At 50.7% G+C, this 27,504-nt stretch overlaps 2 protein-coding genes across 2 annotated transcripts in view; both read right to left on the bottom strand.

Annotated features, from left to right (window-relative positions):
- Positions 1 to 348: 348 nt before the first annotated feature.
- MAGOH (mago homolog, exon junction complex subunit) lies at positions 349 to 6,500 on the bottom strand. The gene is given in 6 exon segments (XM_031969093.1): positions 349 to 595; positions 1,245 to 1,327; positions 2,601 to 2,711; positions 2,849 to 2,907; positions 6,281 to 6,337; positions 6,340 to 6,500. Coding segments are annotated over 6 exon segments (438 nt in total). The 5' UTR covers positions 6,368 to 6,500; the 3' UTR covers positions 349 to 495.
- Positions 6,501 to 17,166: 10,666 nt separating this feature from the next.
- LRP8 (LDL receptor related protein 8) overlaps positions 17,167 to 27,504 on the bottom strand; it is a 41,271-nt gene continuing 30,933 nt past the window's right edge. The window contains exons 17-19 of the mRNA XM_031968548.1: positions 26,633 to 26,701; positions 24,909 to 25,081; positions 17,167 to 22,578 (exon numbers count right to left, since the gene is read on the bottom strand). Of these exons, the coding sequence (XP_031824408.1) occupies positions 22,540 to 22,578; positions 24,909 to 25,081; positions 26,633 to 26,701 (281 nt within the window). The 3' untranslated portion in view covers positions 17,167 to 22,539. The remainder of the gene's footprint in view (positions 22,579 to 24,908; positions 25,082 to 26,632; positions 26,702 to 27,504) is intronic.

Raw genomic sequence — 27,504 nt, 5'->3', positions numbered from 1 at the left:
CTCAAAGGAAGACTCAGCCCCCTTGTAGCACTCTGCAGCTGTAGCATCATCTGGAGGTGTTCCCATTGGTGCCTTCTCCCCTCTCACTGGCCTCGGCGCCTCCCAGAGGGGCTCCCTTGGTCCCCTCCCTGGGCCTGGCCCGCTGGGCTGCACACAGTGGGCACAGCACGGGCTCACTCCCTGACCACTGGGCAATGCCGAGCAGACTTCCTGGATAAGGAGCACGAGTGCCCAGCCCGGCTCCCCAGACTGCCGGCCTTTCTCACCCAGGAGCAAGAGCAGGTCCCAGAAGTCACTTGCTGTTAGAATCTGCCAGGGTCAAGTCAGGAAGTGACTCTGGGGCAGGGCTGGGAGTAAACGAGCTCTACAGTCGCCCACATATTTATTAAAGACAATCCCTCATACACCATATAAAAAATATTTTCCTAGCTTACACAAAAGGCGTTTGACACCACACAGAAAAAGTTAAAAAACCAAACAAAACCACAGCCCGGCCTAGATGGGCTTAATCTTGAAATGCAAACCAATGAGGCTGAAGACTAAACACTTCAGGTCCTGGACCAGGTAATAAAACACTCGCAAACCTTCAGGATCCCTAGGACACAAGGAAAGGCACATTAGACTCCATGTCCTGGGACAGCAGAGACCCACCCAGAGCTCCTGAGGCTACTGCCAGGGAGTCCTGGAGAGCAGCTGCCTCCCCCCCCTCGGCCTGGGCCCCTGATCCGCCTCCTCCCCTCCCCACTTTATGTTTAACAGTAACTCTGCTCCTACAGAGGGGAGGGGCCCAAGATCTGCAGTAACAGTCCTGGGTGACTAACAGCTGCAACTGTGGCATGGAGGGGAAAGAGCCCAGGGCCTGGGTCCTGAAGCCACAATGAAGTTAGAGGGGGCACGTCTGGGTAGGGCAGGATGGGGGTGGGGGTGGTGTGAGCTCAGGCCATTCTAGGGCAGAGCCAGAGGGTAACACCAGGCAGCAAGAGCAGGGTGGCCCACAGTCATGCACAGCGAGGGGCCCAAGCCCTCCCCCAGCAGGCCTGTTAGCAGCCCCTGGCCTGCAATGGGCGCACAGACCACCACCTGTTCCTCCCAGATACTCCCCCTAGTACTGAGAAGGCAGAAGTGTCTCACTAGCAGGACCGCTGGCCCCTCACAGCTGGCAGGGGTCGGCCTCCTCCCCACCCGGCTGCTCCACCTGTGTGCAGCCCCCACCCCACCCCCACGCAGCAGTGCCACAGACGTACTTGGACTGGTTCACATCAATAAGGGAGCCAATTTTGGATGTGGTGAAGGAAATGTGCTCATCTCCGATCACAATTTCAAGCTCCTGAAAGAGAATGGTTTAGCAAAAAAGAGATATCAGAAAATACGCTATTCTGAGTCCAGGCCCTGCCCAATTCCACCCAAGACAGAAATCCCTGATGACTCCCAGTGGGGAGGACCAAGGCTCCCAGGTCAGGAAGGACTAGCCCATGGGCCCAGCCATACCACCAGCAACAGCAAAAGTCATTTGTGTATCTGAGCCTAATTTCTTCACAGAATGAGGGGGACGGAGGCAGCATGAAATAGGGGGAAAGCTGGCTTTAGAAACAGGGGACCCAGGTTCACATCCTGGCTGTGTCATTTGCTACTTATATAAGCCAATCTCTATGGCAGAGTTTCAGTTTCTTTATTTGAAAAATGGGACTATTAGAGTAATCTCTTCCATCATGACCCAAATCTACAATATTGCAACCAGACGGTCTCTAAGACTCATTCCAATCCAAATACTAGTCAATCAGTAGAAGAAAAAAGCGACCATGATCGTGGTGATTTCTTCACATTTAAATAATTTCATGTTGTGTTCTACAGAATGGTTTCACCAAAATAAATGCCCATTAGATGGAGCCATGCTAGGGAACTTGTTGGTGTTTATGTTGAAAACCAGAAGCGAACACGGACCAAGCATTAATTTGGCAATTACATTTTCCTATACTGAGAGGTGGTATATAAGTAGGTGGGGGTCCCTGTGGCCTCACTTTTGGACCCCGTCAATTCCCATGAGTTCAACTATCCTCTCTATGCAGAGAACTCTGAGCATCAGCAAGTGCTCACGCCACATGTACGTGCCATTAGAAGCCCACAAGTCCAAAAGACAGCTGGAGCTCTTAGGGCTGAGAGCTCCACTCCCTTCCAGCCCCAAAGGCTCACTGTGTCACCTCTGACTCCCCCTCATTCCTCATTCCAATTCTGTCACTTTCCCGCCATGACATTATCCATCTGCTCCCACTTGGCACCCCCTCTGTCATTCCTGCCCCCACAGACCCCCTTCTCCCTTCAGCAGAGCTCAAGCACCATCTCCTATAAAAGCCTTTCTGGATCCCCTCAGGGGGCACTGTGGTCCTGCTTCTCAAACCACTCTGTGCTTGCCTGTATTTACTTTCTTTAAGAAACATATTATTTCCCCTGTAGTACTTTGACAGAAACCGTTAAATGGTAAGCTTCTTGAAGGGAGGGATTGTTTCACACTCATTGCCCCGATAAAGACAAAGAAAGTGAAAAGCAGAAACTATAAAAAGCTGCACTCCCTGAAGACTCCCCTTCCCCCCTGTCCTCCTCACCTGCCGGCCCACCCTGTCGGGCGGAGGCCACAAAGCATCATCTTCTTTGGTAATCTCGCTGTCGTCAATGATCCTCTTCAGCTCCTCCATCACACTCTTATGGACGTAAGCCTGGAAGGGAACCCGAGAACAAAGTCTGCACCGGCCACAGACGGAGGCCGGACCCTGGGCCACAAAGGGCTACGTCCTCCTCTCCCCGTGAAACCCCTCTGCCTCCTAGGAACCACAGGGCCCTGTCAGGCTCTCACCTCTTTTCTGATCATGACATCATTTTTGTAATTGCTGTTGTTGGCATACCTCAGTTTGCCTATAAGGAGTAAAAATCACATTTAGTAACAAAAAAAAAAAAAAAAAAAAAAGAAAAACCTGGTAAAACACAGCGGCCTTAGTCAAACCCAGGCCTCCCCAAACCCCCCAATTCCAGATTCTGGAGCTGATCTCACTTTCAGGATCATCTACAAAATCCCATTTGCCGTTCAAAGCACTTCTCGTCCCCTCTCCCTCTTCCTAGTCCTCTTCCCCTGACTCTGCCACCTTGTCTCTTCCAGCCAGTGACCCCAGCCTCCGGCTGCTGCAGAAACAAGACCCTCCACTTCTTGGTGCCAGGCATTCTCTCTGGCTGCCCCCACGCCAGGAAGGCTGTCCCTCCCTAACTCCAACCTCTGATCTCCTTGCCTTTAGGTTCCAACTAAAATGCCTCCTTCTCCAGGAAGCCTCCCTAGGCCCCTTACTTCCAGGGCCCTCCCTCTGTCATCCCCTATTTATCCTGAGTGCACAATGTCTTCCCCTGTTGTTCTATCTATCTTTGTATCCCGAGCACTTGGCACTGTGCCTGGCACACAGTAGGTGGGCGCTTAATGTTTATGACTAACATTCAGAGGGACAAACTTACAGTGGAAAAAAGAATACAGCAAACTATTATTAAATGTAGATTTTTTTTTTTTTTTTTTTTTTTACTTTTTTTGTATTAAATGTAAAAAAGACATCATGGGAAGAAGGAACGATTTGTTCTGCTCAGTCCCTTTGGACAAAACTGGGAGCAATTGGGGGAGGGGGGAAGCTGCTGAGTTTGAGATTTTGGCTCAAATCTGTCTGGGAAGGGGCAGAGGCTGGGGTACTTGATGAGGATGTGGTGGCCAGGGCTGCACTGCACAGCCTCCGAGGCTCCCTGAGAGAAGCTAGGGGCCGTGCTGGGCAAAGAGCAGGAGCAAAGACCCTCAGAAATTCCAGAAGACAAAAGCCACAGCCAGACCTGTGGCCTTGCTGCCCACACACAAACGTCAAAGGAGCGGCAAGAAGGACCGACCGAGCCTGAGCCCATGAAGCAACCCTTCCTGCAAACGCAACGGGGGCAGAAACGCACGGAGAGGAGCAAGACATGTCTCTCAGCTGGTCTTTTTGAAACGTACGATTGCCTGAGGATCAGAAATCCCAGGGAAGAGCTCCCTCTCCAAAAGCAGATAGCGGCTCCCCACCTCTAAGGCCAGCTGCCCAGTTACGGAGCCGGGATGTTGTGGGCAGCGGCTTTGTGGCTACAAAAACACCACCACGGGAGGAAACTCAGAGCCAGGGCTGGGATTATGTGAAGATCAGCAGACACCCATGGAGGGAGCAGCTGAGGCCGCTGGGTCCCTGTTAGCCCCTGTATTTCTATCTCTGGGATTCTAAACGTCTCTGCGGCTGTTCTACTTCCTGCACGGCGGCCCTTCTCTCTAGGACCTCAGGAGCTGTCTGGTCCAGCCATCGGCGATTTCCACTGGTGAGTCTCCAGGACACCAGAGCAGGGTGAGAAATAGAAGAAATGGAGCAGAAGCTAGCACGGGGATATTCTATGATAGCAATGGGGGGACTTCCAACATTATGCCCAAGCAGAAATCCATTTCCTAACTTGCCTTAATAATTTCATCCTTCAAAAGGCAAATAAGCCAGAGAATTTATACTCTAGATCTGATGTTCATCAACAAGAAGGAGCAGGTTGATGGAGTGAAAGTGACGGGAGCCTTGGGAGAAAACGTCTAACCGCTCCAGTTCAGACTCCGACGAGGAACGGAAATCCGAGCACCGTCTGTCTCACAGGCGATCTAGGTTTTAGGAAAGCTGATTTCCAAGACTCTAGGTAGGATTCCATGTTTTAAAAATCTCAGCTCGCAGGTTTCCATCAGAGTTACTTTAGCAAAGGTTGGATGACGGCCTGTCGCGTGGCTGGACGGGACCTCCTTGTTCCTGTACGGACTGGTCTCTGGGGTCCTTTCACCTCAGATTCGAGAAGCAGCAGCCTCAGAGCATAACGGGACAGCTCCGCGTTGCTGCTCCTTAGTGACAGAGCTGGAGCTCTGGACTCGAGCACCGGCGCCAAATACGGCGTCCCACGAATCCAACCCTGGCGGACTTGGCTGGTACTTTTAAGGCACCAGCCCTCTGGGCGAGGCAGAGTTTTAGCTTAAGGAGCTTTGTTCTTTGGATCCCATACAGACATCAAATATACACGGCGTGGAGCTCTCTAGTCTACCCCTCCTCACGGCAGGCGAGGCGTAAAACCAAAACAAGGGATTTCACGGCCTTCGCTCCCATCGGCACAGAGGAAGACACAACAAATGGGCGAATTGGAGCAGGCGGTCTGAGTCCGACTGTTCCTCCTCCTCTGGCCCAACCTTCTGCGAGGGGCCCGACACAGAACCGTTGAAAGAAAAGGTTCCAAGCCGGGGCGAATAAAACAAAGGGAAGTCACTAGACTCCGAACCAATCACCAAATGAGTGACATGGCCCATGTAAGATTTCAAAGAAAGCAACAAAGCAAAGCAGCGTCCCCTGCGGGGTTACGGGAAGAACAGTGATGGGAGCCGGGGTCCTGTCCCACATTCCCTCTTTCGCGGCGGAAATCGCTTCCCATGGCCCGGCCAAAGATGACCAGGGACAGCTGAGCCACGAGCCTCTCCCCAGCCAGGAAGGGCGAACGCCGGGCTCGGCTCGCCAAGGAGGCCCTGAGCTGATCACGGACCGAATTTAATACGTTTCCCGGGCAGAAGGGCCCCTCCTGGATGCTCAGGCTGTCCCCGCGCCCGCCCGGGGCCTGGCACTGCTCGCTGAATGGCGTTCAAAGGGAAACTTCTCACAAAGGGCGAAGCCGGAATGGTGCCCCCATGCCTGCCCTGGGGCACGGCGGAGAATCAGCCCCCCTGGACCCCCCGCCGAGCCCCTGCTGCCAGGGAGCCCCGAGACCGAGGAAGGGCCCGGCAAGCGGTGCCCCAGCTCCCCGTCACCAAACAAGCACTTATGAAGCTGCAGCTGGATGTCAAAACACCGGGGATGGAAAAGGACAAAAACCAACAGTCCCGACCCTCCAGGGGGGCGCCTTCTAGGAGCAGGAACGGCAGGGAGGGGCCCGGGTGAGAGCGGCCGGCCCCGGGGCGCTGCCAGGGAGCCAGGGAGCGGCAGCCGCATCCTCTCCGTACCCCCCACCCCGGGACCAGGGGCGTTCTAACCCCCATTTACACAAGGGGAAACTGAGGCACTTCCTCTCCTCGCTCACGACGACCAGGGGCCTCCCTTCTGCCCGCGGAGGGGCCCGCTCCCCCCTTTGTCTCCCCATCCCGGCCCCCCCCCCCCCCCCCCCCCCCCTCTCCCCAGCGCCCCCCACTTTCTGCCCCCCTCCCCCCGGGCCCAGCCACCCCCGCCCTCACCGTCCGGCCGAAACTCGAACTCCAGGAATTCGTGGCCGAACTTGCCCTTGTGGCCCCGTAGTAGCGCAGGTAGAAGTCGCTGGCCATGGCCGAGCCGCGCCGGGCCTGAATCCGGGGTTCGCGCGGAGGGAGCGGGGTCCGCACAGCCGCCCGCACCAAGCCGACCGGCGCCGATTTTGCCTAGGCCGCGAGGCGCGCGGCAGTGACGTCACGAGCCAGCGCCCGCCAGAGCCCGAGGCCTCGCCCATCCCTTCCGCTCTCAGACTGGCCCCGCCTTTCCATCACTCACCGGCCTGACCCCGCCCCACGAGCTGGGGAGCGCATGCGCAGTTGGGAATCTCACATTCGCCTTCATCTGTAACCCGGGATACCTTGGGTGGCTGGGACCCGAGCATCCCCCACCCGCCTCCAGCGCCACCCACTCCTTACCGCCAGAGGAGGAACGGGCTTCCTCTGCTCCCCGTGCAACTTCCTGGCCGCCTCCCCGGGCCCGAGGGTCTGGGCCGGCTCTCGCCCTCCCCGCCCGTGTGCCTCCGCTTCCACGCCCGCGAGCCCCGCGGGTGCTCCCCCCCTCCCCCGCCTTTCCCCTTTCTCTCCTCCCCCCTCCATCTCCCCCCGCCGCTCTCTCCCTCCCTCCTTCACCCCTCCCCCACTTGTCATTCCAAGGCCGACTTGACCCTTCCGCCGAAGCCGCCCTGCCCCACATGGCCGGTGCCCTTTTCTCCAGGCTCATTGCCCTGGATCCGAGGGCGGCCTCTGGCCCGGCCCCTCGGGCCCTTCTCTGGGTTTCTGGGACACCGTTTTAATCCCGTCTATCTTGGATCTTTATCCAGGTTGTTCTCACCGTCTTTGGGCATCCCCTGGGGTCCGACCTCCGCCATCACCCCTCCCTCCCCGCCGTCCTCCCTCCCTCCCCGCCGTCCCCCCTCCCTCCCCGCCGTCCCCCTCCCTCCCCGCCGTCCCCCTCCCTCCCTCCCCGCCGTCCTCCCCCCTCCCTCCCCGCCGTCCTCCCTTCCTCTCCGCTCTCTCACTTGATGACTTCATCAGTTCCATAGACTTAATTTTCTCTACATTGATGACTCAGATCTGCTTGTCCAGCGCTCCCCTTTTTCTGACCTTCAGTCCTGCGCCTTCAGTCACCTGCTGGGTATCTTGAAATGGGTCTCCCATAGACATCTCAGGCTCAGCATGTCCAAAACCGTTACCTCCCAACCCCCTCCTAACGTCTCTGCTCGTGTCAAGGGGAACCACTTTTCCAGGCACCTAAGCTCGGAACCTCCTGCCATTCTCGTCCTTAACTCTCTAACTCGTCCATGCACCATCTGCTGCGGAACCCGAAGTCCGTGAGCCTCTCTCCCGGAGGTGCCCCTTCTCTCCTTTGACTGGTACCCGCCCCCATCACTTCACACCGGCTGCGGTAGCAACAGTCTCCCCGCCGTCTCCCTGCCTTGTGCCTCCTGGCTCCAGGCCATGCATCACTCAGCAACCCCAGTGATCTCCTTAAAGCCCAGAGCTGACCCATCACCCACCCACCCCCATCCTGTCATCTCTAGGATCAGACAGACTCTCGGCTTGGCATCTCCAAGTCCTTCCTAGCTTGCCTCTGCCCATTTTCCCAGCCTTGTAAATGCTTATCCCCTTCCCTGGCTGAGATCGCCTCCTCATTTTACAGCTGGGGAAACCGAGGCCCAGGGAAGTTATTTGAGGTCTCAGGAGGCATCGTTTTAATGAAATGTACTCAAAGGGAGTTGAAGAGGCAGACCCAGAGAGTATTGGATCAATTGGAGAGTAATGGACCAATCAGTCCCCTTACTCTGCCTCCTCTTCCCCCAGTGCCCTCTGTGAACTAATATCACAGGCTTCTCTCAACTTCATGCTTTTTTACCATCCCACATCCTTAGAACGTTCTCCTGCTTCCCGTCCATCTTCTAGTTTCCCTAGGTTCCTTCAGATCTTCAAGAAGACCTTCCCTTCCCCCCTAACGCCAGGGCCTTCCCTTCGCGTTTATCTCCCCTTTATCCTGTCTGTATCTTGTTTGTACTTGTTTGTCTGCATGTTGTTTCTGGATGGAAGTCGGATGAAAGGGGCTTCAATCACCAAGATTATTAATGATGAGTAAATTTCAAAGGATTCTGGGTAAGCTACAACTGAAAAAAAAAAAAAGGAATTATGGCAGCAAAATAAGAAAGGGTGGTTACCCTGGAGGAATGGAGAGGGGTACGGAAGGCATTAGAGCGTTGGCCTGTGGTACCTTGTAGAGCTATAAACATGTCTCCCAGAGTCTTCTCAGCCTTGGCTTAGTGCAAAGAAAGTGGGAGGGTTGGAGGAAGTAGGACAACATCGTGTTTGTAAAGCGTTTAGCATAAGATCTAACAGGGTAGATGCTTGATAAGTGTTGGATCCCTTCACTCCCCTAAGAGAAGGGGAAGCTGAGGGCCAAGATTCTCCTTATATTTCGCAGCTTGCAGTTAGCCTTTCATTTTCCATTCCAGGCAGCTTTTGACTGCCTGTCAAAAAAGGCTTCCCACTCACCCTTAGTCTTGTGGGATCAAAGGGCATCACTTAAACATGTTATTCCGTAAAGATCACAAGGTCTTCAAAAACTAGCTGGATCCTCCCCGGCCTCCTTTCCATTTATTCAGAAACCTGCAGATCCTGACTGGAGTAGACGTCTACATCGGGGGAAAAGTGGGGGAATAAGGACTTTGAGGCTCCTTCTATGTGCCAGTCACTGTGCTGGGGACTTTTATAAATATCACCTCATTTGATACTTACAACAATTATAGCTAGTCTTTATCAATCATCCGAAGACTGCATCCTTACAATAACTCTATGACATAGGTAGTGGGATCCCCATCCCACAGCTTGACATGATGGAGCCAGACTCATCGCCAGGAAAACTGATTCAAATCCCCTTCGGACACATCCTGGTTATATGACCCTGGAAAAAAATCACTTGAACTCTCCGTCTACTGGCAACTTAAGGTTTTAACCTCTGCTGGCAGAGGAAGCTCCTTCCATCAGTGAAATCACAGGTTTCAAACCCATTGTGAGTTTCTACTTTTCTCAGCTTTGTTTTAGCCTCTTGTGGATTTTTGACATGAGACGTATTCTCTGTCCGCTCTGTAGCTTTCTTTTGCTTTTGTTTTATCTATAAATCTGCCAGAGCATAAGTGATATTGAGAACTCGGTTAGAACAGATCAGGACCAAGCTCAGCTCCCCGCGGCTCTCTGCCCAGCCCTCTCCTGAAACGACTGCCTGATCCATTAAGGAAGGAACACTCTCAGGTCTGCTCATTCCACCCTTTTTGTACACATTTCATCAGAAGAATGCTTTGTGAGACCCCAAGTTCCTCGGGCCTCAGTTTCCCCAGTTGTAAACTGAGGAGACATTCTCAGCAAGGGAAGGACTGTGCTAGGCAATTTAAACTATTGTTTAATCGTCAAGGTAACCTGAAGCAGATGCTATTGTTATTTTCATTTGTACAACCAAGGGAATTGAGGCAAAGGGAGGTGAAGTGATTGGGGTCACACATTCACTGTCTGAAGCTAAAGCTGAATTTGAACTCAGGTCTTCCTGAGTCCAGTTCAATCCCCTATCCACTGGACCACCCGGCTGCCTCTAGCTAGCTAACCTGTCTCAGAGGCAGATTAGGAAGCCAGCTCTTCCCAACTCCTAGACTGCCTTCCAACCTAATATTCACAGCCCCATTGGGTTTCTGCCTTTAGAATGGCTCTATTTCTTCCTAAAATAATGTCCCCAAACCCAATATTTGTAGAGTCAGGAAGACCAGTTATATATGAGTTCTACAGGGGGGAGGAAATGCAGATCCGGGGCAAATGGAAGAAGGAAAAAAGCATGTCCCAAACATAAGATAATATTGCAGCGGAGGACATGTCCCAAGCTTGGGAAGAGGAATGGGATCACCGGAGAGAGGCCATCCGGGGAGAGGAGGGTCCAAGGACAGTGGGATCAGCCAGGAGGGCAAACGAAAGCAAAGAGATGGATTAGCATGCTAAAGAAACTGCTGAGCACAGCTTCACGTTTCCCATTTGGGTTTCCTAAGGCCGGGGTCTGCTTAGCATACAAATTCAGACAGCAGCCTTTTGCTGCAACTCAGGAATAACATTTACCTTAAACAGAAAAGGCCTTTCTGCAAGGGGAGAGAAAAAGAAAGAAAGGGGGACTCATTCAGGGGAGAAAAGGGGAGCTTTGGGAAGGAAGATTTGCCGGGCAGCAGTGACTACAATGAGAGCTGTTCCCTATTCACTAAATATTTTTACCGTTGTAAAAAATGTCCATCTCGACAAAACTGCAGCGCTGAAGTCACCGTTTGGGACGGAGGGCAGATTTCTCTTGTCCAAGGTCAACAAGCTGTTTCTACAGCAGTGGATGTGATCAACTACTTTACGTGCTTTGTGGTCATTTAATTTTCTTGCTTTCTGCCAGAAGGAAAAGAGATAGCTGGGGGATTTTCCATCATTAGTTCATTAAGATGGGAAATGATAATGGTTCCTCCTCCTCCTTGCCCCCATCCCCACTTCCTCCATCACGTCCCGTTTCCTCTGCCAGTCTGTGCAAAAACAGTTGTAGTTTTGTGCTTTGTACACCAAGAGAACCAAAATGACATCATTATGGCGGATGGAAGTACAGAGTGTCCGCCTGTGATCGATCGGCCCAAGACAAGCTCAGAAGGCTCTTCGGCAGGTCAGGTACAAAGTCCATGGGAACATCTGGAGTGGAGACAGCTCTAAATTTATGCACCTCAGTTTCTTTGGAACAAATTCATTTCTGCTTTGCTCACAGAGCACAGCATCTTCTTGGAAGGAGACACGCCATCCTGGGCAGCCTGTGGAAGTGTCCCCCGTGTCTCACAATTGGATCCAAAGCTCTTTGGAGGGACCTTGAGAATATCCTTGAATCATTTCTGACCTCCATGTGTTTGCCTTAAGTGAGTTATCTGTAAAATAGCCTTGTGAGCAAGCACATAGTGTGGCCGCCCATTGGGGTTGTGCTCTCTGCAGTAGGCAGCCTAATATTTCTCCTCTCCCACACGTTCCTTCAGAGCCTCCCAAAATTGTAGGTCTAACCATGTCACTCACCCACTTTCAATTAGCCCCAGTGACTCCCTATTACCTGGAGGAGCAAATATAAAACCTTCCAGTTAGTGTTCAAAGCCCTTCGCAATCCAGCTCCTTCCTCCATTTGAGCCTCCCTGCCCTTTGCCTCCTTCCTCGTATTCCACGTCCGGCGACCTCATGGTCACATCTCCTGCATTTCCACAGGTTGTCCCTCCCCATACCTGGCTTGCTTTCTCCACCTCTGCCCCCTCATGCCTCTGGTTTCCTTCCAGACTCAGCTCAGATCCCACCTTCTACAAGGAGTCTTTCACAATTTGTCCTCCTTCCTTCTCCCACTGGTAAATTTCTTTTTAAGATTACCTGCCATTTAAGAAAAGGAACAAGCACTTATTAAGCACCCGCTGTACTAATGCACTGCTTATCCATCTTGGGCTTATACAGTTATTTTCATCTTATTTATTTAGTCATTTCCACCTCATTTCCTTCTTTAGGATATTGTTTTTGTGAGATCAAGGGCAGTTTTCACCATTCTCATTCCTTAGCTTGATGAGCAACTGATTAGTTTTTGAAATAAGCTGCAGGTAATCAGAGTCACGTGTCCTTTGATTGTGTAAAATAAAATGACGATGTTACAGGGTTGGTCATTCTAGGACACATATAGCATTTTTTTCCTTTTAATAAAAATTTTCTATATAATATATTAAACTGTGATTTCAAATTGTTGAGGTTGGGAAGGGATCCCAAAAGGTTGGGGGTCCCAGACCGGTGTCGCAAAAGGTCTCAAAAAAATTTGCAGGCTTGAACCCATCTCCACGTCAAGGGGCAAAATTTATTGTGATTGTAACGCCAATTGAAGCAGGCCAATTGAAGAGAATTCAGCAAACAAACAGAAGCAAGGACACACATTTATCCTGTTCATGTCATTGATACACTAATTTTATGGCCTAGAAATATTTGGTCATCACTGACCAACAGACAGTAATGTTTGTAGGACTATTCTCAGGCCAGAAGACTTGAAATCATTGACAGACAGATTGTAGAACAATAGTCTCGGGATCCCTCATATATCTTCCCTAAAGTAAAGGGAAGAAATGTTATTATATTCCTAGGCCAGAGGACTTTTATAATCATTGACAGAACAACAGCATTCTTAGATCAGAGAGCCTCAGGAGCAGATTCCAAAGCCAGAAGATTTAGAATCACTGACAGATTGTTAGAACGGAAGCCCCTAAGGTCAGGGGACCTTAAAATTATTAGTGAATCCCCTAGAAGCTGTATTACATCTAAATGACCCGCTGCCCTTCTCAGTATACCTGGGGCCACCAAGTGTTGGAATCCTTACAAAGTGCTAAGTCATTAGAATTGATAGAGACAATAATTATCTGATTTAGCCTGGTTCAGTATGATGGATCTGCTCCTCCGAGGAGATGTTATGGGCCAGAACTTGAAACAGGGTACTGAGTGGAACTGAGGAGACAATGGTTAAATCTAGCTTAGAACTGATTTAATCCTACAACAAATAATGGTTTCCCAGTGATATAATGATTGGTGAAAACTCAATGAACAGCATATAAGCAAGAAGCTCTCAGGGCCAGACACAGAGCACTCTGGGAGGAAGCCTACAAGCCCACTCTCGGAGGCGGAGACAGATTCATTCCATATTCCACCTTTGTGCTGGTTGGAGACATTCGGAGGGAGCTCGGGGCTGAAGCTCAAGACTTTAAAGGACACAAGAAAGGACTGGATTTTAACTCCTGGCTATGTTTGGGGTAATTATTACTTGGAACTGCACCTAAGGCTGCCTCCAGAAAACCTCCCCAAGAAACCTGCTCCTACTGAGAATGATTATATTATACAAAAAAGCAAACACCACAACCAAGCCCATGTTTTCTCTCTCCATTGGCTATTAGATCTTGCACCAGGATTATTTGCCCAATGTCAAGGACCACCCCTAAGTGCGAAACCCAGAAAGCGAGTAAAGGGTTAAAGGGGACTGGACCATTAATGGGTCTGGGTCGGTCATTCTCCAAAAGCTCCAACAGCTTGAATCATAACCCACTCTTAGGAATTGTGAATCAGCCTTTACTGTCGCAGATGTCGCTTGTGATTGGGAATGAAATAACCGGGAGGCAAGTGGGAAGAGGGAGGTCAGAGGATGCACCTGCCTCAGGCTCCTTGCATCATCTATCCCATGAAGGGATTATTCTGCTGGTCAGAATCGGCTCCCCAGCAGCCACTAGCTCCCGTAACAGCCCAACAAGAGATCCTGCCCAGTAATTAGCTGATCAGTTCAAGAGTCCTGGACATAGTTGATGTACATTCAGCAGAGAGATGAGAAACATACTCTGTATTCCTGGAGAGACAGAAAGAGGCAGGGATTAAAGAGCTTCAAGTATCAGAGAAGAGTCACCTGTGGTTTCAGGACAGTTCAGAAAATCCCGAGTTCTGAGGAAACTCCATGAGGAACCCAAAGGATGCTGAGGTGGGCAGTGTCAGAAACAGGAATTACTCTGACTCTAAGGTTTTCTCTGCATGTGCCTCACTATTATTATATTAAATTTGGGCCCAATGGACAATTAGTATTTGTCAGGGAAGGTGCCCCAGGATTGTGGGAGAAATGTGGCTTCTTTGGTAGCTTCTGCTACTGATATTTTTGCCAAGAAAACCCCAAATAGGCTCACACAGTTGCACACAACTGAACAACAATTCGTTCTTTCTTTCCCATCTTAATACATACTTTTACTTTGAACTGATTACGCCTGCTGGCTCATTGTTAGGATTATTAGTCGTAGTTTTAGGGGTCCGGATCCACAGGGTTCCCTAGGACCTTCAAGTAGCAAACATCCTTTGGGGACCTGACCCGTAAATGCCCAGTTAAGGAGGCAGCCTCTAGGGATGCACTTCAAATTCATGCTGGCTAGTGGTAATCCCCACACATAGTAGGTACTTTCAAAATCGTTGGTTACATCGATAACCAAAGTTTTAAAATGGATGGTGATGACAAACTGGACTCCATCTCCATTTAATGCTAAGCCCTCCCAAAGAAGGGTGGTAGAGATTTTAATCTGGTGGCAGAATTTATCTCATCAAATAGCTTGTGCACAAAAAAGCTGCTCACTGGGGCAGTGTGATCCAGTGGTCAGACAGCATGTCCAGATAGGTTTTCTCCACAGCCTTGCCTTGAGTTTATTTTTGGCAGGGTCTTAGGTCCGGTTCAGGGGCCACCTTTCTCCCCAACCAATGCCCTTCCTAAATGTGCTTCTTTCTTTGCCTTCCCCTGCCCCCCGAGAAGCCTGATTTCCTCTTTACAAAATTTCTCCTAGTGCTTTGTCTGGAGTCTGTTTTGCACAGGTGTAAGAGCTGTCTGTGTACACGTGTCTTTTCCTCTGTCCCCCACCCCACTGGCCTAAAAGCTCCCAGAGGCTGGTCAGGATTTTAGCTCAGAACTCGATGAGCACTATTTTATAAACATTAAGTGTTTAATAAATGTTAAATCAATCTGACATTTGGGAAGCACAGAATGATGGTTCAACTCCTAGTGGGAGGCAGGGGCAAGAGTGCTGACTGTAGAATCAAAGATCCTGAGGTCAAATCCTGTCCCATAGGTATGACCCACGTGACCTTAGACATGTCACCTGTGCTCCATAAGACTCAAATTTCTCATCTGAAAAATAAAGGAGTCAGACTAGATAACCTCTTGGGCCCCTTCCAGTCATAGATCTAGGAGCCCATGACCTTAGTATTTAGTCCAGTTTTATGCCTGGACTAATTTTGTCTTGATATTCTTCTAGACTCCAAGCTCCAAAAATTGTGTTTTATCTACACTTTCCTCCTCCCAATAACTATCAGTTACTGTGCCCACAGTAGGTACTTTCTATTTAGAATATTCCCCAGAGACTTAGCGGAGGATAGACACCAGTCTCCATCAATTTGCAGACATCACCAAGCCGGAAAGTTAGTTAATGCATTGGGTGACAGAATCCCCAATCAATAGTCAATTGGGAAGAGGGAATATTCCTAATATTAGGATAATCAATAGGGAAACATTTGTTAAGCCTGTATTCTATTCTAGACACTGTGCTAACAAAAGAGCTTGACAGAGTAGGAAACGGGACTAACTGGAGTAAGGTCAAAGGTAATGGGGACAAATGATAGGATCACCAGGTTAAAGTTGGAAGGAACCTCAGAGTCCAAAAATGTTGAATGTCCTCATTTTTGCAAACTGAGGCCCTATGACTTAGTTCATATTTTTAGAGCTGGGAAAGCTGCAAGAGGCCTTTGGTTTAAACTTCTCATTTTACAGAACAAGAAACTGAGGCTTGGCAAGATTAAGTTATTTGTGACTTATCTAAGGTCAGACCCGTAACAGATCCAGAATTCAAACCTAGTCCCTGATTCTAACCCCTTCCCACACTGCCTCCAAGGGTAAAACCTATAAGGAATCAACTTTACCAGTGTGAGGTCGGGGCAAAAATAATTTAGGGGTTTTGGCAGAAAGGCCAACATTGGGATACAGCATAACATATGTTTGGGGGGTTGCATTTAGAGAAGCACAGCTTCCAGGAAGCATTAGTTCCTCCAGTGGCTCAGAGGACAGAGCGCCAGACTCGGAGCCAGGAAGACCCGATTCCAAATCCAGCCTCAGACACTCCCAGAGCAAGTCAGTGAAGCCCGTTGCCTCGGGTTCCTCATCTGTTAAATGAGAAGGAAATGACAAACCACTTCAATGTCTTCACCAGGAAAACACCAAGGGTCACAAAGAGTCGGCCATGATTGAAATGAATGAGCAACAACCGTTCTTCCCTAGTCAGATCCCGCCTGAGTTTGGGGCATCGCATTTTAGAGAGGCTGTGGACACACTGCAGGGGCCCAGAGGGCATTGCAAGAGGAAGGTCTGGGTCCTGTGCGGACTGATGAGGACCTGGAGGAGAGAAGGATGGAAGGCCCAAAACAGTCATCCAAAGGGTTACATGGGCCCAGGCCTAGGAACATGAGGAGCAACTGCAAGGGCAGATGGAAGCAGCTCCAAGTCAGGAACAACTCCCTACCAAGCGGCGCTGTCCGAGGTGCTGCCCAGAAGAATCGGGTTCCCTCCCTTGGAGGTCTTCAAGCGGAGGATGGATGATCTCTGTGGTCCTTTCCAGTGCTGAGGTTCTCAGAACAGCACTAAATCAGTGCTGGATTTAGCGTCAAGAACTTGGTTCAAATCTCACCCCAGCTTCGCAATTCTGTGCACAGGCTCAGTGTCTATTAAGAGAGGTTTGGGCTAGTGATTTCTAGAGCTGGACCCCATGATTCCATGCCAATTATAAATAAAATACTGAAGGCCCTGGGCTTGTCAATACACCAACAAGTTTTTCCTTGGTCTCCCATAGGGCAGCCCAAGGGTTCTTAACCGTTTGTGTCCTGAGCCCCTTTGTGGTCAGTCTGGTGTGAAACCTCCGGACCTCTTCTTAGAATCACATTTTAAAAGGCCTAAAATAAAGAGTCTTACAAAGGAAATCAAAAGCTGGTGAAAGTCAAGCTGTAATTTTCCCCTGTTCCAAATTTACGACTTCCTTAAACCCATCCAGAGGTTGCTTCATATACCCCAGGTGAGATCCACTCCCCACATGACCCTGTATTCATTCTTTTATGGCTACTTGTGGGTGTTCACACCCAGGCTCTCTCTAGAGAATGTAAGCTCCTTGAGGGCAGGACCTGGTTCACTACTGGTTTGTGTCTCTGGTACCTGCTTAATAAATGACTCTTGGGCCACTAATACTGCAGACTCCTCACTGAAAGACCACAATGGCACGTTCTCCCAGATTAAAAAAAAAAAATGAGTTTAATGTGATTGTAGAAAGAGTGCAGTTTTACAAATGACCTCATTTGGTTTGCAGTTCCCCCACACTGATGTCAGTCCAGCAACAGAGACGTAGCCATTCCCCACCACTCCTCAATCCCTCAGCCCGCGAGCTAGAAACTGAAACAGAAAAGGCACCGAGCATGGATGTGAACAGAGCTGGAGGAGACCCAAGGAGGGAGGCGGAAACGACATCCCGACAAAGCCCCGGCGGATGGTCAATGCCGGGACCATGTTTTAAAACAAGAAAAACATCGGAGTGTAACAAAAATGCCTTTTCTGTTCTATGACTTAGGATGCTGTTTTTTTTTTTTTTAACAAGATGATGTTTTCATACCAGGACCAGAATTTAAACTGACAACAATTAAAAGCAAACATTTATTTTTGTTTTATTTTTTGTTTCATAAAAGATGTCTGTACAGATTTGTGTTTTCTGTTCTTAATTTTTTTAAAAAAGTATCAAAACCTTCCCATCTCCAAACATATTTACAGGTGGTTTTTTTTCTTTTTTGATGTCAAATGATGGGTACCAACGTGGTTTCCAGCTGATCCTGGGCCATGCACATGGTGAATGGCCTTAGAGAATAGAGGCTTCCTGGACTTACTCCAAGGACTGGAAAACCTAAACAGGTCTGACGGTCACCTCTTTGGAGGTCCTGTGACTTCCAAAGGACCCGAGTTGAAAAAGACAACGGATGCCTCACTTTAGCTACGCTACCTTTGTGCATTGGTGGGGGAAAGGAGTGATTTACTCTGGGACTCTATGCCGGCTGACTCCTTGCTATTCCCTAAGATGATGGGCTGACTGACCTTCATGAAATATGACTGGGGTTCGTCTCCCAATGATGACCTGGAGCCCCCATGTTCTTCAATATTCCAGAATTTCAGAGGGACACGGAGACCTCCCCCTAACCTCTGTCCACTCACTTTTATTGTTCTTGCCTGTGTCTTAGAATTTGGATTTATGGATGTGAAAAGTGCTGCGGGCCTCCCCTGCTCCCACTGGTGTAGACAGAGCTTTCGACTGAACAGGGAGATGTCTGCAAAGCAGGGGAGCGCCTGAGGATGTCTACACCCCGGCGGGTTGGGGATGGTGGACATGGCTCTGGATAAAATACCAGCTAAGAAGTACACAGAGCACTGGGGTGAGAACATGGCCAGCAGATGCTGCCAGGGCCACCTCACCCCGAGCTCTCATCGTCGAGATGAGTCCTGAGGCCCGAGGAATTCATTTCGAGCATCGCCCATGCAACCAGCACCAGACATGTGAACTCGGGCCTTTTGCTTTCAAGGGTCTCGCTCCACGCCTCTGGCTTTTGGCAGCCAGCAGCGTGTCTACAAAATGTCAGGGAACTGAATATCTCTGGATCAGACTCCTCAGTATTGGGGACACGATTTGGGCATCTTTCCTTGAGCCCCGGCTGAGTGTAAAGGGGCAAAAGATACTTACATTGTGTGCTGGAGGATGAGGAGAAAGAAGTAGTTAGAGCATTTAATGACTAGTCAGGACACTGAAACTCGGGTTTTTTGTTTGTTTTGCTGCTGAGGCAATTGGGGTTAAGTGACTTGCCCAGGGTCACACAGCTAGGAAGTGTTAAGTGATTGAGGCTAGATTTGAACTCGGGTCTTCCTGCCTTCAGGGTTGGTGCTCTATATTCACTGGGCCACCCAGCTGCCCCAACTCTGGGTGGTTTTTTTGGCTGAATCACCATAAATTTGAATCTCAACCAGATTTCCCATCTGGGCTGGCATCATGCTTGGGAAGTGAGATGTTGCCCCAGATTTCCAGTGCAGACAAGTCTCTTTAAGGAACAGAGGGGGTTGGTGCAACTCTGAGGATGCCAAAGAAGGGCCAGAATCGAGAATACGCAAGATCTCAGACCTGAGCTACAAAGGACGGAGCCCAACTGTGTTCTCGGTCAAGGGGACCAAAGTTCGGAAAAGAAGGCATCGAAGATCAGAAAACCAATAGCAAGAGCAGGATTCAAATCCAGGCTCTTTAAAGTTGAGGACTGTTGCCTCCCATGTTGCTCCTCCCTTTCCCCCAAGACAAAGGGGCTGGAATAGAAGAACATCAAGGTTCTTTCTTCAGATGTAAAATTCAAGGTTCTAAAACCCGCGACAGAAGCTCGTTCTCTTAACCTTGAATATTTTGCTGGTGATAAAGGGCAGATTCAAGTAGTGTGTGTTAGAAAGGAGCTCTACCTGGCCTACTCTCGTCAACTGCAAACCTCTGGGTCTCCGTCCCAAGGGCAAGATGATAAACACGGGGCACACAGACGATGGTCTAGGCCCATGGTTGGGCTGGCTGTTCTAGGCCCAGTACAATCTAGAACCCCCAGGGCCTGGCAGGGTCCTCTCTGAGGTACGTGAAGCCCTGCCATGGCCGGTCAATGAGGTCAGTGGGTGACAAGAGAGAGCAGGAACGGTAACTCATTGGACAAAGTCAAGAAAAGTCCAGACCAGTGGAGAATAGAAGTAGGGGCTTAATCCCCCCCCACTGGCAGGGCAGGGAAGGGGCTAGTGGGTAATGGACTCTCACAACAAAGGACTTCCCTATACCAGTGCAATCCTTGGATTTGAGTCTCAGCTCCGTGAGCTGCATGGCCACAGACTTGTCACTTCCTCTGTGCCTCAGTTCTCCCATTTAGGAAATAATAATGGCCGATCACTTTAGAGTGCTTCAGGGTATGCAAAGGTGCTCACTGAGCCAAACATCACCCAAGAAGGAAAGGAGGCCTGTCCTCACTGCCTTACTGGATGAAACCGAGGCTCAGAGAGGGGGCTGGCTTGTCCAGTCATACGACTAGTAAGAAAAAGGGAAGGAAACAAACATTTATTAGGCACCTACTGTGTGCCAGACTGTGCTAAGGGCTTTCATTTTGTGGTTTTGTTTCCTTATGTAATGGTTCTAGATCTATGGTATTATGTGGAAGTCATTTAACCTCTCCTCAGAGTCCATTTCCTTTTCTACAAAAAGGAAAGGCAGAACTCCATGACCTCCGAGATTCCTCCTAGCTCCAAATAACGTTGTCATTAGAGCTACAAAGAGACTCTGATCACTAGCCCCACTTCCTGTTTCAGAGGGGATACTGAGGCTCACACAAGAAGTACTGGAGCCGGAATTCAAACTCAAGGTCTTGAGCATATCCAGGATTATTCCTGGTCTCCAGTAACTGAAGGGTCAGGCTCCCCTTCCAAAGAACCAAGGATCTTTGGTTCCTTCAGCTGCATCCCCCCCATCCCAGCACAGAGCTAGACCCCTCCCTGGGCGCCAACAATCCGCAGGTGACCAGAGCAGGGAGGAAGGAGGCACTGCACAAAGCCTGCATTCTGGGAGGGCCCCAGTGCCTGATGGAGAAAAGCACGTCCGACAGCCGCAGAGATACAATCACCTGGAAGAGGGCCATCCTAGAAGGAAAATCACAAACACCTCCCCCTGCCATGGGACGTCTGCTCCAGACTTGCAAAAGGACCTAAATTTGACTTGTTAAAGGAAGTGCCCCAACATAGTCCCAGCTCTGAGACTGACTGGGAAGTAAACCCTCTGAGGGGCAGGACCACAGGCCCTCTGGGGGCAGGACCATAGGGGTAGGACCACAGGCCCTCTGGGGGCAGGACCACAGGCCCTCTGGGAGCAGGCCCACAGGCCCTCTGGGGGCAGGACTGTCTCTTTGTATTTGCATGGCAGTCACTGGACAGCACTTGGCATTTAATAAGTGCATTGACTGACAGTCTGGTTCTCAACAGATCCCCGCCAGGTTTCCTCCTCTATGAAATAATACTGTGATCAGCTGCACAAGGGGCCTGGATGATGATAACGGGGACAGACAAGAGCACTGACCCTGCCAGCTGAGGAGCCGAATCACAGACTCAGAGAGGGGGAGGGTGGAACAGCGCCTCAGAACATAGACTGTCAAAACGTAAAATGGCAAGGACGCAAGGGCCTTCGGGATAGAAAACAATTCAGAGCACAGAATGTCAGAGCTGAGGGCCTTAGGACAGGAAATGTCAGGGCTAGAAGAGGCCTTAGAACAGGGGATGTCAGAGAGGGGAAGGAACCTAGAATAGGAGATGTCAGAGCTGGAAGGGAACCTAGAATGGATGTCAAAGCTGGCACAGGCCTTAGAACAGGGGGTGCCAGAGCTGGGATGAAGCTTAGAACAAGGGATGTCAGAACTGGGAGGGACCCAGAACAAGGGATGTCAGAGCTGGGAAGGAGCTTAAAACAGGGGATGTCAGAACTGGGAGGGGACTTAGAACAGGGGAGGTCAGGGCTGGGAGGAGGCTTTAGAACATCAAGACTAAGAAAGACCTAGGAAACCATCTAATCACCTTTAACCAAAGACTTGTTTTCCAGATGCACAAACCAAGCCCCCTTCAGGTTCTGTCCCATATTTCTGGCATGGCACCCAATGAGCACACTGGCCTTAGGAAGAGATTCCCCTCCCAGGAAGGTTCTCCATGGCGCCATCTTGTCAGCTGTGATCGGGCGCCGGCCCACTCTGCCTCCTGGAGAAGGAGCGGAAGCCAAGGGGACCCTCCTGCTCTCCTCTCCAGCATTCGAGTCACTCGGGGCTTCAGCCTCCTTTCCAAAACCACCTCTGAATCCATCCCAGACCCTCCTCATTGAGTAGCCTTGGGGCTTTGAAACGAGACTGCATTTCAGCGTTCAACATCCATAAAGGTCCACTTCTTCTGACCCCCCCCCCACAGTCTCTACACAGCAAGCCACACATACCCCAAAATAAATACTCTCACCTCTCTAAATTATTTACAGCTCTTTTCTGTGAAATATGTTAATAAATATTCTAGACGGGGTGTTGGGGAGCAGGGAGGACATGAAGGGGCTTGTTTTGTTGGTTGTTTTTTTTAACTTATGTTGATGGATAGCCACAAAGCGTCTTCATTTTATTTACAAAACCCCCCTAAACACCCTCTATAAATATAATTTTAAAACGGTGAGCCAGGTCCTGTCCTGCCGGGCCGGGTCTGGTTTCATCCATCACGTTAGTTGCTCAGCAGGGGCTGCTCTGCTCTTCCTTATGGGTAGTGCAGCCAGGTAAGACGCGTATAAAACATTATACATACAAAACTCTCACATCCTTTGGATGTCTGCAGTTCATTATAACTTTGTGGTTACCTTCCCGCAACATAAATCTTAAAAAAGAATCCCAAACACGCACAGACACACGTCCTCACTCTCTCACTCACACACACGTGCGCGCGAAACCCCAGGCGAAGAAACGCATCCGTCCGCCCGTCCATCCAGCGTCCAGAAAGAGTCCAGTGCATGTGTTCGATCCCATCGGGCACGGAGGGGTGCTGGTCATCATGGCAACCCATCATCTTCAAGGCTCAAGGCCACCCGCTGGGGAGACAAAGCAAGGCAGAGCTTGAGTCCGTCTCTCTGAGGAAGGCCGCAGCTCCCTCACTCCCGCCCTCTCATTTCACAGGTGAAGAAACCGAGGCTCATTCTTGGGTCTGGGAACTACGCTGCCTGAAGTCAAACAGGAACAGGTCCCGCCAGGCTGGCCCATTAGACACGGGAGCCCGGAAAATGATGCCCGTATGTGGGCAAAAACATTTGAAAGAGCTTCTTGTGCCATTCTTACGTTTTACATTTGGAACTGGTTGGAGACGGGACCCAAATGTGGTCACTGAAGATCACCTGGGTGGGGAGAGGTCTCCGGTGAAGTGCCCTCACGTCACGAGACTTTCGATAATTTTACTGATGACTTTTAAAAGGCCATAGGAGGCCGGTTCCATAGAAGGGACAGAGTTGAGAGGAATAGTTAATATGAGGTCAACAGAGGCAGAGTTTAAATCATTTTCAAAAGGTTAGAGCCCGGCCTGAATTAAAATCCCTCCTTTGTAGTACAAGGTATGATCAAGCAAAACAAATCACTGCATTGGTGATGGTTGTTAAGCTAATAAAATGTTAACGATGGGCCAAATTCTAATAAGATAAAAACAGTGATACACTTAATGTTCTAAAATAACTAAAATAAATCTTAAAATAACTCATACATACAAAATGGGAGAGGTACAACTAGACAATATGTGAAAAAAAACCAGGGGTTTTAGTGGATCCCTCAGTGGGGATAGACAGATACTAAATGTGGTGGCCCAAGCCATCATTTGACCTTAGGCTGCCTCGCATTTGAAAGGCAGGAAGGAGTCGTGCCACCGTCCTCAGGCCTGGTTAGGTTGCTACCTCCAGTTCTGGGCTCCCCATTTTAGGAAAAATGAAGAGATTTTAGCTACAAGTTCTCTATTAGGGGGCTTTGAAATTGGTTTGTGATAGGATCCAAACTGTGGTTGTTAAAGGTCAATGTCAGTCAAACTGAAGTTCGACAAAAGAGAACAATCGGGGCATCAAAGGCCTGGTGACTACCTATGGCACCTCCAATGGGCTGAAAGACCTGGGGGCATGGTGAGCATGGAGGGCATGGAAGAGAAAGGACTCAGGAGGGAGACGCTGCGGACTTCAAGTCTCTCTCTCAAATGCTTGGCTTGTGGGAGATGGAAAAATCTCCTCCTGTACCCAAAGGGTAGAACCAGGAACAAGAGGCCCACTGATGGGGGAAGGAAACTGCCCCAAAGGGGCCTTGGGCTGCCTCAAGAGGGGCTGGGCTCCCGACCCTAGGCAGGCTTCATAGTCCGATGGCCCTGGAGAGCAAAGTTTGGGGGACATACACGGCCATGCTGCCTCTCCAGGGACCAGAGCCCTTGGCAGACACACCAAAGCTCCCATCACCTTCTAATGATCCAATCTCAGAATGGATTCCCATCACAAAGAAGGGGGTGATCCAGCCCCCTTGGCTGCTACTCTCTGAGGACCATGGGATCTTTCTGACTGACTCGCAGCAGCAGAAACCTCCCAGATGTGTGACTTTCTGAGAACAGGAACCACCTGCCCTTCATGCTGGCACCCCCAGTGCTTGGCACATAATAAATCTTTCTTGAATTCATTCATTTGTATTATTATAGGGGCTCTTTGGGGGGCCGTGTTGGACTAGTGGCCATTGACCTCCCTTTCAATTCTCAAATTTGGTGATTCTGGGACAAAGAAAAACTTCCTAATAATTAGAATCATTGAGAAATGGAAAAGAGAAGGAAAAGAGAGAAAATGGGAGGAAAGGAGTCAAAGCAGAAGAGGAAGATAGAAGAAGAGAGGAGAGGAAGAGGAAGGGTGGAAGGAGAGTAAGAGAAGGAGGGCAATGGGAGAGGAGGAAGAGAGAGCAAAGGAAAAGAGAGAAAAGGGGAAAGGGGGAAAGAAGGAGGGACAGAAAGATGGGAGAGAGAAAAGGAGAAAGGGGAGGAAGAGAGAAAATGGGAGGAAGGGAATCAAAGCAGAAGAGGAAAATAGAAGAAAAGAGGAAGGAACAGGAAGAAGAGAAAACAGGGTAGAAGGAGGGTGAGAGAAAGAGGGGAATGGGAGAGGAGGAGGAAGAGAAATGAGAGGAAAAAGAGAAAAAGGGAAAAGGGGAGAGGAGAAGGGAGAGAGGTGGGGGAGAGAAAAGGGGAGGAAAAGAGGGGAGGGAAAAAACAAAGAGAAGGAGGGAGAGACACAGAGGGAAAAAGCTAAGAGAGAGGAAGGAAGCAAGGAATAAGGAAGGGCAGAAGGACGAGGGAGGGAGCACGCCAGGCCCATGAGAGAGGACCCTCCCTCCGCCGTTGCTCCCCAAGGACACTCACAGCGGGGTAGACGTGCCCGATCTGCGCCGTCCTCCCGATGTGGATCTCATCTTCATCTTCCTCCTCTGTCGTCTTCCTGTACACGGGGTTGTCAAAGTTCATACTTTTTGTGTTCTTCCTCTTCCAGTTCCTCCAGATCAGGTAGCCGCTCATGCCCAGCAAGGCGATGACCCCTGCACATGTGCGGATGGTGGAGAGAGGGGACGCGTCATCCCGGGCACTTGGCCCAGGCTCAGAGCTTTCTAGACCCAGAAGAGACCCAGACCCCTAGCACATTCCCTGCATGGAGCCATCTGGCCTCTGCTTACAGATCTCATTCCCTGTGAGGAGCCCACCCCAAAATGAGAAAGCTTGAGACTGGTAAGAGATCTTTCCTTAGGCTCCCTGTAACTTCCTCTTGTGATTTTTAATTCTGTCCTCCAGGGCAAGGCCTTGCCAACTCCTTGGGGGCGTCTCTCCCTGAATATGTGGATGCTCTTTGGCATCTCAGCATCAAGACGTCCAAAACAGAACCATCTTCCTCCTGGTCTTGCTCCCAGTCACCTGATCCCAGTGCCACCCGGACACCTCCACCGTCTCTCATCCTGCCCAGAGCTAATCTTTGGCCAAATCCTCTCATCCCACCTCAACTCCTCTTGAGTTTGCCCTCTTCTGCCGCCCCCACCAGCTCAGTTCCTCCTCCTCTAACACTTAAGAGCTGCTGGTGGTCTGCCTGCCCCCGGGCTCTCCCTGCCCCAGCCTGGCCTCTACCCAGCAGCTTTCTCCTGTCACTCCCCCATTCAAGAACCTCCAGAACCAGATGTAAAACCCTGGGTCTCTGGACCAAGGCGCCCCCCCCCCATGCCTCCTGATTCAGGGACTTTTCTGTCCCTTCAAATCCCAGCAAACCCGCCCCCTCCATAGCCCGCCTTTCCCAGTGGAGCCGACTCCTCCCTGCCGGGTTTTATCTATTTGTTTGCCTGCCCTCTTCCCTGGGACAGAGTTGGGGGGGGGGTGGCTCTTTGAGGGCAGGTCTGTTTTTCTGCCTTCGTTCCTATTCCTGGCGCTTGGCACAGTGCCTGGCACACAGCAGGCACTTCATCAATGCTTATCGACTAACAATCTGCTTGCTCTCCCTGTCCTGGTCCCTTTCTTTGTTCCTGTCCATCCCCCAAAGTCCTGTCCCTGTACCCCAAGCTCTTTTTGTAAGGCAAGGGTCTGCCGAGGACCCTGCCCTGCTCACTTCTGCCAGGGGCTGCCCAGGCTCCGTCTCCTACTTAGCCAAGGCTCTCTGCCCGCCCTGCCAAGCTCCTCCGCCTCATCCCCCTGGCTTTGCTCTCCCTGCCCCCGGCTCCCTTCTCCAAACAGGCACAGGCTCTGTCCGTGTCCCTCCTGAGATGTGGCGGCCAGAGCCGGACGGGGTCCTCTCCATGTGGCCTGAGCCCAGAGCACCCCCACTTCCTCCCCAAGTCTAGCCACACCCAGGATTAAGTTGATTTGGGGGTGCCCCAGATCCTTCTTTCTCATCTCAGAGAAAGGCCTGGCCCCCCGCCAAGTCTCCGTAGCCCCGTGCAGCAGAAGGAACAGGAACCATGCTTTCTCCAGGACCAGGTAGCCCTGCAAACTTAGGATGAAGGGGAGGCGCGGAAGGTGGGACCCGTTTTCCCCATTCCCCACCCACCCAGGCCCAAAGGCCAGGGCTCCTCCTCCCTCCCCAACCCAAAGGACTGGGACGGGGCACTCACCCACAGGAACGATGATGCCGATGACGGCGGCCGTGGCCGTGGAGACCAGCTTGCCCCCCATGGTCCCATCTGCAAGATGCAGAAACACACAGTCAGCTCTCTCCCCACTCCAAGGTGACAGAAGAGAGAAAGCCAGTGGGCCGGGGACTGGGAGGGCCTGGACGGCCTGGGCCCGGGATTGGGAGGGCCCAGGACTGGGAGGGCCTGGACTGGGACTGGGAGGACCTGGACCAGGAGGGCCTGGGACTGGGAGGGCCTGAGACTGGAGGGCACAGCTACAAAATATCCCAGGCCAGTCAGGCTCGGGGCTCTGTGCCTTATGGCGCCACCTAGTGGTCCCATGCTGGTACTGTGCCCAACACACCCAGGGAAGCGTGAACCTTTGTCTAGAATGGCCGCCAACCTTGCCATGCTCTGGGTTCAAAAGGTAATGGGCTTGGGTTCAAATTCTACCGCTGATATGTGACTGTGACAGGTCAGCTACCTCTGCATTTAGAAGTATACATACAATCTCCGGTTTATAGATGCTTACACCCCTCAACTTTCCCACTTGGGGGGTATCTAATTTTTTTTGGAGGAGGAGGATCTGGTTCTTTATTTTTTCTTTTTATTTGGCAAAGCAGTTGGGGTTAAGGGACTTGTCCGGGCTCATACAATTAGGGTCAAATTCTGAGGCTGGATTTGAACTCGGGGCCTGTGCTCTGACCACTGTACCACCTGGCTGCCCCTGCTTCTTTGTTTCAAAAGCTGTTCTGTCCATTTTCACATCAAAGCTCTGCTGTCTCCTCCTCTAAGCACATTGGCTCCCCAACAGGAGCCCCAAAGAAGGCCCCACTGCGGGCCAATGAGCTTCAGGCTAAACACCTGACTCA

The sequence above is a fragment of the Sarcophilus harrisii genome, chromosome 4 (genome assembly GCF_902635505.1).
Source record: "Sarcophilus harrisii chromosome 4, mSarHar1.11, whole genome shotgun sequence".
Taxonomy (NCBI): Eukaryota; Metazoa; Chordata; class Mammalia; order Dasyuromorphia; family Dasyuridae; genus Sarcophilus; species Sarcophilus harrisii.
Note: the sequence above shows the minus strand (reverse complement) of the source record. Positions and strands in the feature narration are given on the sequence as shown.